This window comes from Lipotes vexillifer, unplaced genomic scaffold (genome assembly GCF_000442215.2).
Source record: "Lipotes vexillifer unplaced genomic scaffold, Lipotes_vexillifer_v1.1 scaffold937, whole genome shotgun sequence".
Taxonomy (NCBI): Eukaryota; Metazoa; Chordata; class Mammalia; order Artiodactyla; family Lipotidae; genus Lipotes; species Lipotes vexillifer.
In genome coordinates this window covers 1,016,495-1,032,242 of record NW_006795975.1, presented here as the reverse complement: position 1 = coordinate 1,032,242, position 15,748 = coordinate 1,016,495, and the positions used below count along the sequence as shown (strand labels likewise).

At 39.8% G+C, this 15,748-nt stretch overlaps 1 protein-coding gene across 1 annotated transcript in view; it reads right to left on the bottom strand.

The window, feature by feature from the left end:
- Positions 1-15,748, bottom strand: part of LOC103071535 (ubiquitin-conjugating enzyme E2 E2) — a 357,534-nt gene that overhangs the window by 47,765 nt on the left and 294,021 nt on the right. The window contains exon 4 of the mRNA XM_007468056.1: positions 5,231-5,378. Within this exon, the coding sequence (XP_007468118.1) occupies positions 5,231-5,378 (148 nt within the window). The remainder of the gene's footprint in view (positions 1-5,230; positions 5,379-15,748) is intronic.

Sequence of the window (15,748 nt, the reverse complement as noted above, 5' to 3'; positions counted from 1 at the left end):
TAGAATGGAGTATGCGGAAGCAGGGTTTGCGCTGCTGTTGTAAGCAACGGAATTCTCTTAAATTCCATTTGTGTACCTTGCATCAGCCTAAGAGCTCACAAACTTAGTGTAAATAATCCACACAAATACATTTGTGTTGAAATACCTAATCCTATTTTATGGTCCCCACCCCTCAGCAGTCACTGTCAAGAAGTTTAATATTTAATAGTAACACAGTTTACTACGGAATCATAACCAGGGCAAAGACAAGCAATTGGTAACAATCAAAGTTAATGTATCTGAGACAATTGGTGGATAAGGATTGTATTAGTTGTTTAAAAACAGGCCATAAGAGATCTGGAGCTAAGGGCTGTGATGCTGGGGGAGGAGGAGGCCATTTGAACCCTATCAAAGGGTCCCGGGGAGCAGATTCCTCCCTCCGTTTGCTGCATCTGGGAAGAACGGAACTCTCACCAGGGAAGCTGCAGCTGCGTGCACCCTTGGCTTAATCGCTGTGTAAGGCGGAGGGTTAATTAGCTGCCATTCTTAGCTCCACTTGTTGTTCTAATAAAGATCTGCATAAATCTGAGACTGGGAGTAACCGATCCTTGATTTCATTTGGCAGATGATGGTGGGGGAGGGGAGGAGTGTGAAGATTGTGGGTGTGCTCAGAGCATCTTCAAGTGACCTGGCCTGGGGCGTTCTGCCTGCTTGAAAAGTGGTGGACGAAGACCTCTCGGCTGTTTATGGACGCGGGACCCTGCTGGCCAGGCTCACTGCAGGCAGCCTGGAGTGTGAAGCAGATTATCAGGGAATAAAATACACAGAGTGTATTTGCAAAGCACTCAGTATGGATCTCTAAAAGGAGAGGACAGATAAAAAATTCAGCATCACAATTCTGTTTTATTATGCCTAAAAATTTCTGGCAATCATTCCTCAATATCCAATACTTGGTTTTCCAATTTCCGATTATCTCCTAAGTGGTATATGTTTTGGGGGGGGGGGAATTTTTGCATGATACAGTGTCAGAATCACAATCAAACAGTTCACAAGATCATAAGAATCTCATGATGTCTCCTAAGGTAGGCACTATCATTATGCCTATTTTACAGACCAGAAGGCTGAGGCAGAGAGGAGTTAGTAGCCTGATGGTCACAGTCAGAATGAAGGGGAAAGCTTAGCAGCTCAGTAGAGATTTGCAGCAAAAAAAAAAAAAACAAAAGGCCTGGATGGTTCTATTAAGAACACACCACAGAAACAGAGGCTTAGGTACAAATGAACTGAGAGTGTGGAACAAAAAAGTTTATAACCACCAAGTTGTCTTTTCAGAATTTCCCCATATTATGAAATGCCAACATCTTCCATTTCAGCACTTAGGGAACCACCACCACAACAAAAGAATCAAACAAGTTCATAACACTTTAGAAAGCAACAGCAGTAGAGCAGAAAGAACTGAGATTAATGATGCCAGATGTTACGCAGATTTATGAAAAAAAATTAGTAATATTTCTGGACATTACTCTGTGAATAAAACATTTGGGACAGGAAAACTGTTGACCTTATTTTATCTCATAACTGTCAGTGTTCTCAGGATAGTTCATTTTTATGAGGGAAAATACCCATTATTAATAGGCCTGAAGACCGTTATATAGGCAGATTTTAAATAATAAATCAACAGATTTCATATAAAGGATATGCTAAAACAGCTAAGAGTTTGAAAAGGCAACCACAAAACAGCAAAAACAAACTTTGAAAGATGACATTAAATAGAACAGAGCTTAAATTTTATATACGCTTGAGAAGAGAGTGTTTACAAATAGGAGCTCTGCCATGAAAGATGGAAATGTGTTTACTACTGTAAACTTCAGCAATTCATGGATTAAATCATGTTCACCAAGCAGGACCACAGTCAGAGGATCTGGGAGGCTGGTGCTGACCTTTTGAGCCCATCAACCTCCTCTCCTCTGGCTGTCCCTTTGCCCCCAGCAGTGTGTCACAGCCATACTCTGGCAGCCAGCTACGCCTGACTAAGCAGAGTGTCACGGCAGGCCCAATAAACACCCCTGTGAAGTGTGAACAGGGAGCCCTGCCTAGAACAGACCTGCTGGGAACAGAATAGTTACCCCTGGTACACCCGTCAACTGGCTGGTAACGGTTGGACATCTGCCACCTGACAGATAATCCTTCCCAAGAGGTAATACAGTCTCGGCACTACTAATTCAGGACTAGGCTTTTTTTCAGATTAAAAAATCCAAGGGGGTCCATGCTGAGGAGGTGGTGTTTGTTAGAGATTATTTAATACTATCTTCTCTCAGTTAAATGCAGCTGAGTGGGTACTTATCACATCAAATGGATGCCCATTTGGAGTCCTAAATATTCCGAAAGATAACATCAAGAAGAATCCATTATGCTTACAGAGGGCTTTTCACATACACCATCTCATTTTAAACTCACAGGAATCCTATGATTTAGGTACAGCTGAGGATAATGTTTGCTTGATATAATGAACGGAGGGTGAGGAAAGTTAAATGGCTGGTACAAGGTCACACAAGTAATAAACAGTGGAGCTGGTTTTTAAATCTACATCTGCTGACTATCAATACCATGCAAGAAAGGGTGTGTAGCCCCACACTGAAACACAAAACATCTGTTTCTGAACGGACCAAAAATTCTTGAAAGAGACAAATGTAAATTATGAGAAAAAACATGAAAAAACGCCCCCAGTTCATATAGGAACAAGAGTGGGAGCCCTTATAAAGTTGGTTAAATCTGTGTCTTCATGCAAAGCCTACTTCTGAGCTGACAGCATTTCTGGTGTTAAAATAGGTCTGCAGATTCAGTGTAGGAAAATCTTTATTCATAGTCTATCAAACTTACATTTGTGACTGTTTGAAAACAGGTTAGATTGAAGTTTAACATAAATCTAGGGAGAAAAATCAACAGAGACTAGAAGGAAGTGTACCAGAAAACAGTGTGAAATAAATCCACTGAACGAAACAATGGACTTTTTGGACTTGTTTTTGATAACTTTGTTTAAAACCCCAGAAGTGTGAATGTACCTGTAAATGATGTGCCGATTAGAAACCTTTTTTATGTGTGTTAAAGTATGAACGCTTAGTTTGTTACCATGTATTTTACAGAGAGTATTCTATTCTTATACCAGATAGGCTATCTCTAGTTGGTGACACTTAAGGAACATTACTAGCTTTAGGTTTTTTCTTACTATTCATAGCATAATTTTCAAAATCTATTTTATCCTATTTATGTGATTTTGCTTTAGCCAGGGGTGATTTTTTATTTCTTTTGCAGAATGTGTCTTTAATTTTCTGAGACACAGAAAAAACTCTAACTTACGGAACAGAAACCTTTCTTGACTGCTGAGAGAAGGCTCTGGTGGAGCGCAGGGTCACCTCCATAGAGAAGAGAATGAGGTGATGGGTCCATTTCAGCTCACGTGGTTCCCTCTGGGGTAAGGACTGCCTCTCAGCACCAAGTTTTCTCCAAGTGTGAAGTGACACCTTATTCCACGTATAAGAAGTGAAGACTTCTTATTCATCTTGTGTGAGGCTCAGAAGTGCCTCATAAATAGTAGAGTCTCAGAAGTTTTTTTTGCTTTCTTCCTTTTTTCCCCAGTTTTATGGAGCTATAACCGACATATAACACTGTGAGTTTAAGGTGTACGGCATGGTAACTTGACACCAAAAGTTTCCTGAATAAGTGACTTACCTCTCAAAATAAAGTTTTTCTCTAAAAAACAGAAAAAACCCTCCTCTCCAAATTTCAGCAAACCCCAGAAGTATTTTTTGGAGAGTGGGGAGGCAGATGTAGTCCCACGTTGCAACATTTCCAAAAGGAAATATCACACACACAAAAAGCCTTTTAAAGACAAGACCTCCAAATGAGGTTATACAGCGTCACAGAGACAAATAGGATTGAAATAGGAATAGTGAGACTGAAAAAACAAAGTATGTGTCATTTAGTTTTAAATTAGTACACCATGATTGAACTTCACTATCTGGCATGAAGTATGAATTAATTTAAAAAATATTTTATAATGATCTTGCACAACTATATTTTCTTTTTGGCGTTAAAACCATTAATTTGTTATATATAGTCTACATATATCACAATTTAATTAGATTGTTTTTAAATGCCTTCACTAAAAAAATTTTTATTACTGAAAAACAACAAACATACAAAAATGGAAAAGATGATAATTTCTTTACGTTTTATTAGCCAGCCAGGGACCTAAGAGAGACCTCGATTCCCATTTGCCATTTCTCTCATCTAAAACTTCACTTATCTAGTGAGTTCATTCCTGAACATGGTAGATGGAATCTCAAAAACATTAAGACTATTAATTAACTACTCAATGAAGAATTTCTCATTGAGAACATCAATGAAAACGCCAATGAAAAACCTTTGGATTTTTGTATTTTCCAAAATACACCCAAATATGTAAAAAAATTGGCAGTTGGTTAGTCTTTTAGTTAAAAGAAGCTGGTCAAAGACATGTAATTGTGCATGTAGGAAGACAGGAAGTAAGAATTTTCAGCATTAAGCATACCAGCAAGCCTCAAGGGCTTGGCCATAGGCTCTTTTCAGGTTTCCTGGGAAGCTGTATCTCCTCGTTGACTTTTTGGGTGTTTCCTAGTTCAGGAGTTTTTTGGCCCTAATAGCTTGTAAGGATGCACGATTACTGAGATGCGAAAATGGTGACGTCTGTGTGGTGCTGCCTGGTGGCTGTCGGATTTTAATAGCCCACGTTTCCCAAATGAACATCTTCTGGTAGGCACCTAATTAAACATCTAGCTATTCAATTTGAATTTTTATTATCAGCGCAGGCCCAGCGGCCATGGCTCACTGGCGCGGCCGCTCCGCGGCATGTGGGATCTTCCCAGACCGGGGCACGAACCCGTGTCCCCTGCATCGGCACACGGACTCTCAACCACCGCGCCACCAGGGAAGCCCCTGTAACGCATTCTTTAAATGCACTTCCCCATCTAAAATGATTTTTCATTCATGCTTGTCACACTATGCTTTTTCCTTCTTGGAAAATAATAAGTTTTCGAAAGATCAATGACCAGACTGAATTGAAAAAGAAAGCAGTTACAAACTATGAAAATTTAAGATCAATAAGAATAAAAATAATAGTGCTAGTGGTAGTCCTGGTGGTGGTAAACAATTTACTAAGGTCTGACATTCAAGCCTTGAGTAGCTCCAATTCTTCACTGGATTACGAGTCTCTTACCGGGATTGCAGTCTGTAAGAAGAGAGCAGATGGACAGGAGAACTTTAGAAATGGTGAGGGCTGGACTCCAGTTGTCTTTCAGGATGTCCAGACAGATCACGCCTTGGCTGTTAATATTACAGTGATAGATTCTGGTTCGGAAGGTAACCTAGAAGAAAATGTAAAGTTGATATAAACAGACACACTATTTATTCATAAAATTTTATTATAGTTGATTTACAGTGTTGTGTTAGTTTCAGGTGTACAGCCAAGTGAGTCAGTTATACATAAACATATATTCACTCTTTTTCAGAGTCTTTACCCATATAGGTTATCACAGAATATTGAGTAGAGTTCCCTGTGCTATACAGTAGAGGTCCTTGTTGGTTATCTATTTTAAATATAGTAGTGTGTGTATGTTAATCCCAAGCTTCTGATTTATCCCTCCCTGCCCACATTTCCCCTTTGGTAACCATAGGTTTGTTTTTGAAATCTGTGAGTCTGTTTCTGTTTTGTAAATAAGTTCATTTGTATCAACTTTAAAAATTAGATTCCACACGAGTGATATCATATACTTGTCTTTCTCTGTCTGACTTACTTTGCTTAGTATGTTAATCTCTAGGTCCATCCATGTGCCTGCAAATGGCATTATTTCATTCTTTTTTGTGGCTGAGTAATATTCCATTGTATATATATGTGTGTGTGTGTACACACACACACACACACACACACACACACACACATATATATACCACATCTTCTTTATCCATTCCTCTGTTGATGGACATTTAGACTGCTCCCATGTCTTGGCTATTGCAAACAGTGCTGTAATGAACACTGGGGTGCATGTATCTTTTCAAGTTATGGTTTTCTCTGGATATATGCCCAGGAATGGGATACTGAAAATACGAAAAGCCAAATTAACAAAATCAAGGTACTGAATGAAGATGGAATTCCATGCTCAACAACTAAAGGATACTTATTCTTTTCCAAGCACATACGAAACATTTATAAGAACTGATCACATGCTAAGCCACAAAGAAAGCTTAACATACTTCCAAAAATTAATAAGACTATTAAGGTCCCCCTTCATACGTTTGCAAACTGAAAAATACATTTTCAAGTAATTCTTGGATCAAAGAAAAAAAATCAGCTATGTTTATAACTGAGTGACAGTGAAAATGCTGGGTTGCCAATACCAAAATCTGTGATTTGCCTAAAACAGTTAATGAAAGAGAAAATCTACAGTTTCAAATGCATACATTAAAAAGGAAGAAGTTTCCTGAGTTGTGCCCAAAGGAAGAAAAAAGAATAGAGTAAATCCCATGAAAGTAGAGAGGAATGGGCAGAAATTAATAAAATAGAGAATACCTGTGATATTAAAATTCTGCAGAGAAGTGAGAGTACCTAGCTGTTTAAGTGCTAGATGAAAAGACAAAATACTTTTATGATCCAGTGTAACGTGATAAGTGGCTTTTTGTCTATAATACCATATTTTAAAAACCTATCTGAGTAGAGTTCCCTGTGCTATACAGTAGATCCTTGTTGGTTACCTATTTTATATATAGTAATGTGTGTATGTTAATCTCAAACTCCTACTGTATAGCACAGGGAACTCTACTCAATACTCTGTAATAACGTATATGGGAAAAGAATGGATATATGTATATATATGTATAACTGAATCACTTTGCTGTACACCTGAAACTAACACAACATTGTAAATCAACTATACTCCAATAAAATGTAAAAAAAAAAGAGAAAAACCTAGCTCAGACTACTCTGAGCCAGTTAATCATCAAAATGAGTAAAGGCAGGAAGTATTATTATTGTACTCACTTTAAAAAGAAGCTGTAAGTATGTGAGGTTGGTAGATGCTAACTAAACTTACTGTGGTACTTATTTCAAAATATCTACTTACATCAAATGAGTGTGTCGTACACCTAAAATGAATACAATGCCATATGTCAATTATATCTCAATAAAACAAAAAAAATTTATTAAATAAAGAAACTGAGGAATCTCCATGCTGTTTTCCATTGTTGCTGCACCAATTTATATTCCTATGATATGATCCGGCAATTCCACTCCTGGGTATTTATCTGAAGAAGATGAAAACACTAATTTGAAAAGATAGATGCGCTCCTATGCTCATGGCAGTATTATTTACAATAGAAGATACGGAAGCAACATAAGTGTTCATCGATAAATGAATGAATAAAGATATAGTGTACACACACACACACACACACACACACACACACACTGGAATATTACTCAGCCATAAAAAAGAATGAAATCTTGCCATTTGCAACAATATGGATGGACCTAGAGGGTATAATGCTAAGTGAAATAAATCAGACCGAGAAAGATAAATACTGTATGATTTCACTTATATGTGGAATCTAAACAACAAAACAAATGAACAAACTTAACTAAGCAGAAGCAGTCACAGATACAGAGGACAAACAGGTGGTTGCCAGAAGGGAGGTTGGTGGGGAGAGGAGAGAAATTGGTGAAGGAGGTTAAAGGTACATGATAAACTTGCAATTACAAGATAAATGAGTCACAGGTATGAAATGTAGAGTGTGGGGAACATAGTCAATAATAATGTAATATCCTTTGTATGGTGACATATTGTAACTAGACTGTGGTGATCATTTTGAAATGTATAGAAATACTGAATCACTATATTGTGTATTAGGAACTAAGACAGTGTTGTAGGTCAACTATACTTCAAAAACAAACTCACAGAAAAAGGATCAGATTTGTGGGCAGAGGGAGAACAGGATGAAGGCAGTCAAAAGATACACACTTCCAGGGACTTCCCTGGTGGCACAGTGGTTAAGAATCCCCCTGCCAATGCAGGGGACACGGGTTCGAGCCCTGGTCCGGGAAGATCCCTCATTGCCGCGGAGCAACTAAGCGCATGCACCACAACTACTGAGCCTGTGCTCTAGAGCCTGCAAGCCACAACTTCTGAGCCCATGTGCCACAACTACTGAGCCCGTGTGCCACAACTACTGAAGCCCACGCGCCCAGAGCACCGTGCTCCGCAACAAGAGAAGCCACCACAATGAGAAGCCCGCGCACCGCAACGAAGAGTAGCCCCCACTCGCCACAACTAAGGAAAGCCAGCACGCAGCAACGGAGACCCAAGGCAGCCAAAAAAAAAAAAAGAAAAAAGAAAAAAAAAAAACAAAACACACACTCCCAGTAAGATACATAAGCACTAGGGACATAATGTACAACATGGTAAATATAATTAACACTGCTGTTCGTTATGTATGAAAGTGGTTCAGAGAGCAAATCCTAAGGGTTTATGAAAATAAAAATACATTTTTTTAATAAAAATTTTTTCCCCTATTTCTTTAATTTTGGATCTATAAGAGATAATGAATGTTCACTAAACTTACTGTGGTAAAAAAAAAATGAAGAAACTGAGGCACAGAGAGGTTAAGAACTGGCTCATGGTCCCACAGCTGGTAAGTGGTGGAGCTGGAATTTGAACACAACCTTGTTGATCCAAAAGTCCATGCTCTCCTGTTCAGCCTCAATGCCTGTTCTTTTATTTTTTTTAAAAAACTTTTAATTCTGAGCTAAGTACAGATTCACATGCGGTTGTAGGAAAGAATACAGACAGATCACCTACATCCTTCCCCCACTTTCCCCCAATATCACAGGAGAGTGATACCGACACAGTCCGCTGACCTTCCCATACATCACCAGTTTTACATGCACTGATGGATATATGCGTTCCTATGCAATTGTACTACGGGTAGATTTGTGTGCGCACCACCGCTGTCAAGACACAGAACAGTCCATCACAAACATCCTTTGTGAGACCCACAGTCCTCCCCCCACTTCTGAATTCCCAAGAAACACAACTCTATTCCTCTCTCTATAATTCTGTCATTTCAAGAATGCTATATAATTGAAATCATACAGGATGTAACTTTTTGAAATTGGATGTTTTCACTCTGCATAATACTCTTGTGATCCATCTAAGTTGTTGCATGTATCAAGACTTTGTTGTTTTACTGCTGAGTAGTAATCCACGATATGGATGTACCAGTTTGTTTAACCATTTACCCACTGAAGGACAATGGATTGCTTCCCATTTTTAGTTATTACAAATAAAGCTGGCATGAACATTTCTCTGTGTTTGTGTGAACATAAGTTTTTATTTCTCTGGGACAAATGTCCAAGAGTGCAATTGTTGGGATGTATGGTAAACTCATATTTAGCTTTATAAGAAACTGCCAGACTTCTTTCCAGAGCAGATGTACCATTTTACATGCACGCCCGCAGAGTAATCCAGTTTCTCTGCATCCTCATTGGCATTTAGTGCTATCAACATGCTTTATTTTAGCCATTCCGATAGGGTTTAGGGATACCTCATTGAGGCTTTAATTTGCATTTCCTTAGCTGCTAATGATGTTGAACACTTTTTCATGTGATTATTTGTTATCTGGATACTCTCTTCCATGAGAGAGGATGTGTATGTTTTCTGCCAATTTCTAATTACAGTTAAGTCCCTTATATAGAAACGGAATGCGTTGGGAGATCCAATAAAGTTAGCTTAGGTACCCCACTAACACAACTGGCTACACAGTACTGTACTGTAATAGGCTGTAATACTTTTCAAACAAATAATACATAAAACACAAACACAAAAAATAAAGAAAACATTTTTAATCTTACAGTGCAGTACCTTGCAAAGTACAGTGCTGCAGTACAGCAGCTGGCATCCAGGGGCTGGCATCGAGGGAACAGGCAGGAAGAGTTACTGACTGGAGGAGGGAGGGGAGGGGGGAGATGGCAGAGCTGAAGGATCGTCAGCAATAGGGGGCGGAGGGCCAGCTGCAGTGTCACTCAGGCCTGACGCTGATGGCGCAGGATCTGGTTCCTTGCTGGATTCAATTCTATCCACCCTCTTGAAAAATCGACCCAGTGATGCCTGGTTAGTAGCTCTTTTTTTCTCGTCATAGATGACTCGGTAGCACTGGGTTGCATTCTGAGCAGCTGCTGCAGCCTTCATGTACCGTTCTACCTTCAGGTCCTGTACCTCAAAAACTAACAGCGCCGCCTCAAATAAAGAAAATCCCCTGCCATTTCCTGCGTCGTGAATCCCTTCGGTTCTTCAGTTACTTCTGCTTCCTGTTGTGTCTCTTCGTCCTTTCTCTGGGCCCCCAATTCCACCAGGTCTTCATTAGTAAGCCCCTCGTGTTGCACAGTAAGGAGTTCCATGAAGCCGTCCTCTTGCAGATCTGGCTCCGGCTTCTCGCTGAGGGTCACTACGTTGCTGACGACCTCTTTGGACTCCTCATTCACCTTCTCAAATCCACGAAAATCGTGAACAAACTGCGGGCAAAGGTTCTTCCAAACCCCATTCACGGAGACAGCCGTAACCTCACGCCAAGCAAAGTCAATGTTTTTTATGGCCTTGCAGATCTTATAGTCCATCCAAAATTATCACAGGGTTGTTCCTGCCCTTGCATTTACCACTGTATTTGAAGCTCAGCTCAATACTGATGTTTTACAACGGTAGCCCTCAATTCCTCAAGGACAGGGAAAATTATACTGAGGATCCCGTTTTCAAAGACAGGAAGACAGCACATTTCAGACATTTTCCATATACTAAGAAAGTTTTAAAACATGATTTGCATATAGTGATACAGAAAACTAATTTATCCAGAACGGCTAATTCCCAGATAATTCTGGATGAGAGGGGTCTTAATTTATGTGTGATACCCAAACAGGCATATGTGTGTGTGTGCACGCATGTATGTGTGTGTGTGTGTGTGTGTGTTGGACAAAATAAAGTCCTATTGCCCCCAAAGATGTCCCTGTACTAACCCCTGGAACCTGTGAATATGCTACTTTACAAGGGACTTTGCAGGTGTGATTAAGTTACCTTGAGAAGGGGGGATTACCCTGGATTGTCCGGTGGGCTTGATATAATCAAAACAGCTTTATAAGAGGGAGGCAGGAAGATCAGTAGGGGATGTGATGACAGAAGGAAGGAGTGATGTGAGGGGAGAGGCCTAAGGGATGAGCTAAGGGATGCCGTTGGTCTCTAGAAGCTGGAAAACGCAAGGAAACAGATTCCCCCTGAAACCTCCAGAGGGAATGCAGCCCTGCTGACACCCTAGGTTTCGTTTTCTGACTTCCAGAACCGTAAGAAAGAAACTGCAATTGTTTTAAGCCACAAAGTTTGAGTTAATTTGGTACAGCAGCTACAGGAAAAAAAACACATGTTTGTATATATAGTTTCCAGTTGCCTCCTTCCTTTATCTAAAAAAAGGTACCTAAAAAGCTCTGTTACTTCCATCCTTCACAGAATCACCTCTATAGAGAACAAACTAGTGGTTACCAGTGGGGAGAGGCAACTTAGGGCAGGCGAGGGGGAGGTACAAACTATTCTGGGTGTAAGATAGGCTACAAGGATGTACTGTACAACACGGGGAACATAGCCAACATATGTAATAACTGTAAATGGAGTGTAACCTTTAAAAACTGTATATTAAAAAAATAGGATCTGAAGTCAAACAAAAAAATAAAGATGAGGAGACTGGGGCTTATTACAAAAATAATTTTAGAAACAGTTAATAAGATTCTTTGTGTTGACTACAGCACAAAAGAATGCTACTAGGTAGCGAATGATCTCGGGTAAGTTGCTTGCTACTCTGAGCCTCTATTTCCTGACAAAGTGAGAGACTTAGACTAGATGATTTCTAAGGCCCATTCCAGTACCAAGATCCAGGAGCTGTACTGTAAAAAGAATATATGGTTTTGGGAGTAGCTGGACTTGGGCTGGAATCCTGACTTTGGACAGATCAACGTAGCATCTCTGGGATTCAGGTTCCTCATGTGCAAAAATGGGGAAACAACAGCTATCCCCATAGGGGCTGTGATGACTGTACTACAAGGTAACTCTTAACACCAGGCCTGGCCCCCCCAGCAGGAGCTGGAGCAGTGTGAATCCCCTCTCCCTCCTTCACCTCTCCTAGTTCTACAAGATCATTGCAGGATGCACGTGTTCATGCAATAATTCCCCGTCACCCGAACTTTAAACATGCTTTCTTTCTCCCATGCCCCTGCTCTAGAGCAGAGATAACATGCCATCCACAGACAGAAAGCTGTTCTGAACGGGGAGAGAGGTCATGTAGGGTACGAATAGAGATAGAGAAGAAAATATTTTAAGAAAGTACTTCTGTCCACCGGAGTCTACACATAACTTAGAAAAATGTCGTAAAGCAAATAAACACCTCAAAGCCGGAAAGCTGATAACGACAGTAAAAATAATCAATTCAAATAAGATTTCAGTAATAACCTCTATTTTTAACATAGCTTCCATTTTTCAAGAAAATGTTTTGATCAGGAGATAAATGGCACTGTGATTTTACTGAGGAAGTATGAGATCAGTGAGAAATACATTCCTCTTAAAAAGACTTTCCATGGAGACCCAGAGAGGAAATATTTGGAGCCCCTGTGCCATAAATCAGTGAATCATGTAACAAAGGTCCCAAAATAGCAGGGTTACCATCACTCAAGTGGATCTTGGCCACAGACTCACTATGAAACTCTTTATCTGAACAGTTTTTAGTGCACATTTTAAAATGTTAGTCCTACCACCCTCCTAGAGATCTCAAGTGCTCTTTTCTTAAAACCGACCTAAGAGCACTGTCCCAACAATGAACACATCTTAAGATTATTTTAAAGTATTAGCGGCAAAATAAAAACTGGAAAAATCCATTCTAAGGGAAGGGAATCACAAATCGTAAAGACACACTAAGAAATACACATCAGCAAAACAAAACAAAAACCCTCCCTGAACTAAAAAACAAACAAACTGGAAGTAGATTTCACCTTGAATAACTGGCAGTAAGGGAATGAAAATGAAACATCACCTAGAAACCACGATGTGTGAACATGATCCCCACCCTGCTGTGACTGAGACCACAGAGCACCAGCTCCATTTGGCTGTGGGCCAGAGCTATGTTGTAAAAGCTTCAAGCACAATTTAAATGATTAAAAATAAAAACACTTTATGCCATAGACACTGAAGTTTAAACAGGTCTTTCTCAGTTCCTTGGAAGTATAGATGTAGAAAAAGATGCAACTAGAAACTTTCCCCCATCCTGAGCAGCAAATCTACTGGGAGTTGGGACACCGTATTCAATTCCCAATTTCTAACCACACAGCAATGGATCACTCCTACCTCCTGCAAGGCACGATGCTTGCAATGACTTGCTTAAGGACCAATCATTAGACTCCTTCTTATAAAAATCCAGTTTGTGTAGAATGCTTCAGGAACATACCTATAGTGAATAAGGCGCAATTTGGTTTTTCACATTTGTGTGTTCTTTTTGATCAGTGACTTGTTCTTTCACTGTGCTTTCTTTTCCATCTTGTACTCCTTAAACAATTATCTTGTCTCTTTTGACTCGTTCCACTGTCTCAGGTTTCAGTAATGGTCTCCAGCAGATTCTCCTTTACGGCAGGATTGTATCAGAGTGTGGATTGTAACTGTTGAGTGTGAGTTCATCCTCCGTGCACATTATTTATTTTTCTGTAGAAATCCCATGTGCCTTGGATGGTGGAGTGTTTTGCATTTGCTTCTTCATGGTTTTCAAGGACAACACTAGTTTGAGCGCAGATTGTATTATATGTGCCCAAATGTAAAGCAAATAAAGTCACCGCTTAGGAAGAGTGGACTTACAGTCAAACCTTTATTTAATGGCGATGGAGTTTCAGTTTCGGAAGGTGAAAAATTCAGGAGGTGGATGATGGTGAGAGCTGTGAATGTACAACGTGAATGTACTTAGTGCCACTGAACTGTACAGTCAAATATGGTTAAAACAGCATGTTTTATATTATGTGACTTTTACTACTGTAAAAAAAATTTTTTTTAAGTCTAAAGGAAAAATCTCTTACATTCAGTGTCTCAATTATTTTACTTTGAACAGGATACTATCTGCTAAAGATGCAGTAGCCTGAAATCAGCTCAGTCAATTCTTGTTTGGCATATGCACATAGAAGTTTCCTCCCTCAAAGCAGTTACAAGAAAAGGGAAAATACAGAAATTTAACAATGCTCTAGGAGGAGGACATTCCTAGGAGTACAACTTTACCATGTGAAGACTCGGATTTTAACAGCCTTTTAAACATCACTGAAAAGAGAAATACAGTACTTTCGAACAATTAAGAAACTTCTTAAAAATCTGTTTGAGTTTTCTACAAATGGGTTTTCATGGCTTGGACAAATTTTCCAGTCATCCAGTCATATATGGATTCCCAAACTGCTGAATCCCAAACAGTTGAGGGGGAAATGAAGATGATCTGGTATCTAAACAGAAACGTATGCCCAAAGTATCGCTTAAACGTTCCCACTGTTTTCATTCACTGAGCACATACACACAGTAGATACTCAACCAATGCCTGAGGGTCCATCAAAAGCAGACCCCAAAGCTCTCTGAGTTGAGTACTCCCTTAAGAGGCATCACCTCCCACCTCTTTTTTTTCTTGATGTGCTACCGTATGCTTTTTAATGTCAACTAAAGTATGTGCTGCTGTCCACGGGTAGTCCCCAACTCTTTGATGGGGAGAACGTGGCCAGGCCTAAGGAGATCCTTTTCGGGGAAAAACTGTGTCCCGCTGGGGCGCTGAGTGTGCCTGGCACCATGCTGAGGGCTGTGCCGGTGTCTTCTCAAAGACAGTCCCCGCGGGCTTTCCAGCAGCCTGCTGGTGGGAAGTCCTCCTGCTGTCTAGCCTAAATCCCACAGGCTGCTGTTCCTGAGGACACTGAACCTCAAACCATCGTGTGGGGCGATGTTGACCCGAACCTACACTTGGAAGACAACGTGATTCATTTCTGCTTTAAAACTGCAAAAGTGTCTCTACATAATGACAATTCATTACGAAGCATAACAGCTGAGATACTTAACGGGGTCCATGTATAGTGTATAACAGATGACCAACCATATGACAGCTGCTGTTAAATTAAAGACAGTGACATGAACGTAAACATGAGAAGAATGCCCTCTTTTGTATTTTGTTTACATTTTTTACAGGACTCACATTACCTGAGGCAATTCTATGAGATGTAGCCTATTTACAGATTTGCTAAGGGTAAAATGGAAGTAATATACAGACTTCCTTTATCCTCTGGAAAAGAAGTAATAAATTTCATGTTTGTAGACATATGAAGTGGCAGTTATTTATTTTAAGAGATTAATAATTCAACATACATACAACACAATACAAAGTATTCATCATCGCTAGCTGGAAGTGGCAATTTGTTTTTTCATATAGCCCACAACAGTCTAGAAGTAAACTATATTTTAACAGTCTAAAATGAAACAATGACTAATTCTGTTAATGATACAGTAAATTAACAGCAATTATAGAGTTGGCTGAATGCCCACAATCTCAGTGAGTGCTACATGACACACACGAGACGTCCTTTGAAAGTGGCAGAGTGTTCATAAATACCACAGAAGTTCCCGAACTTTGCCTGTGTACTGGGGGGGGGGGG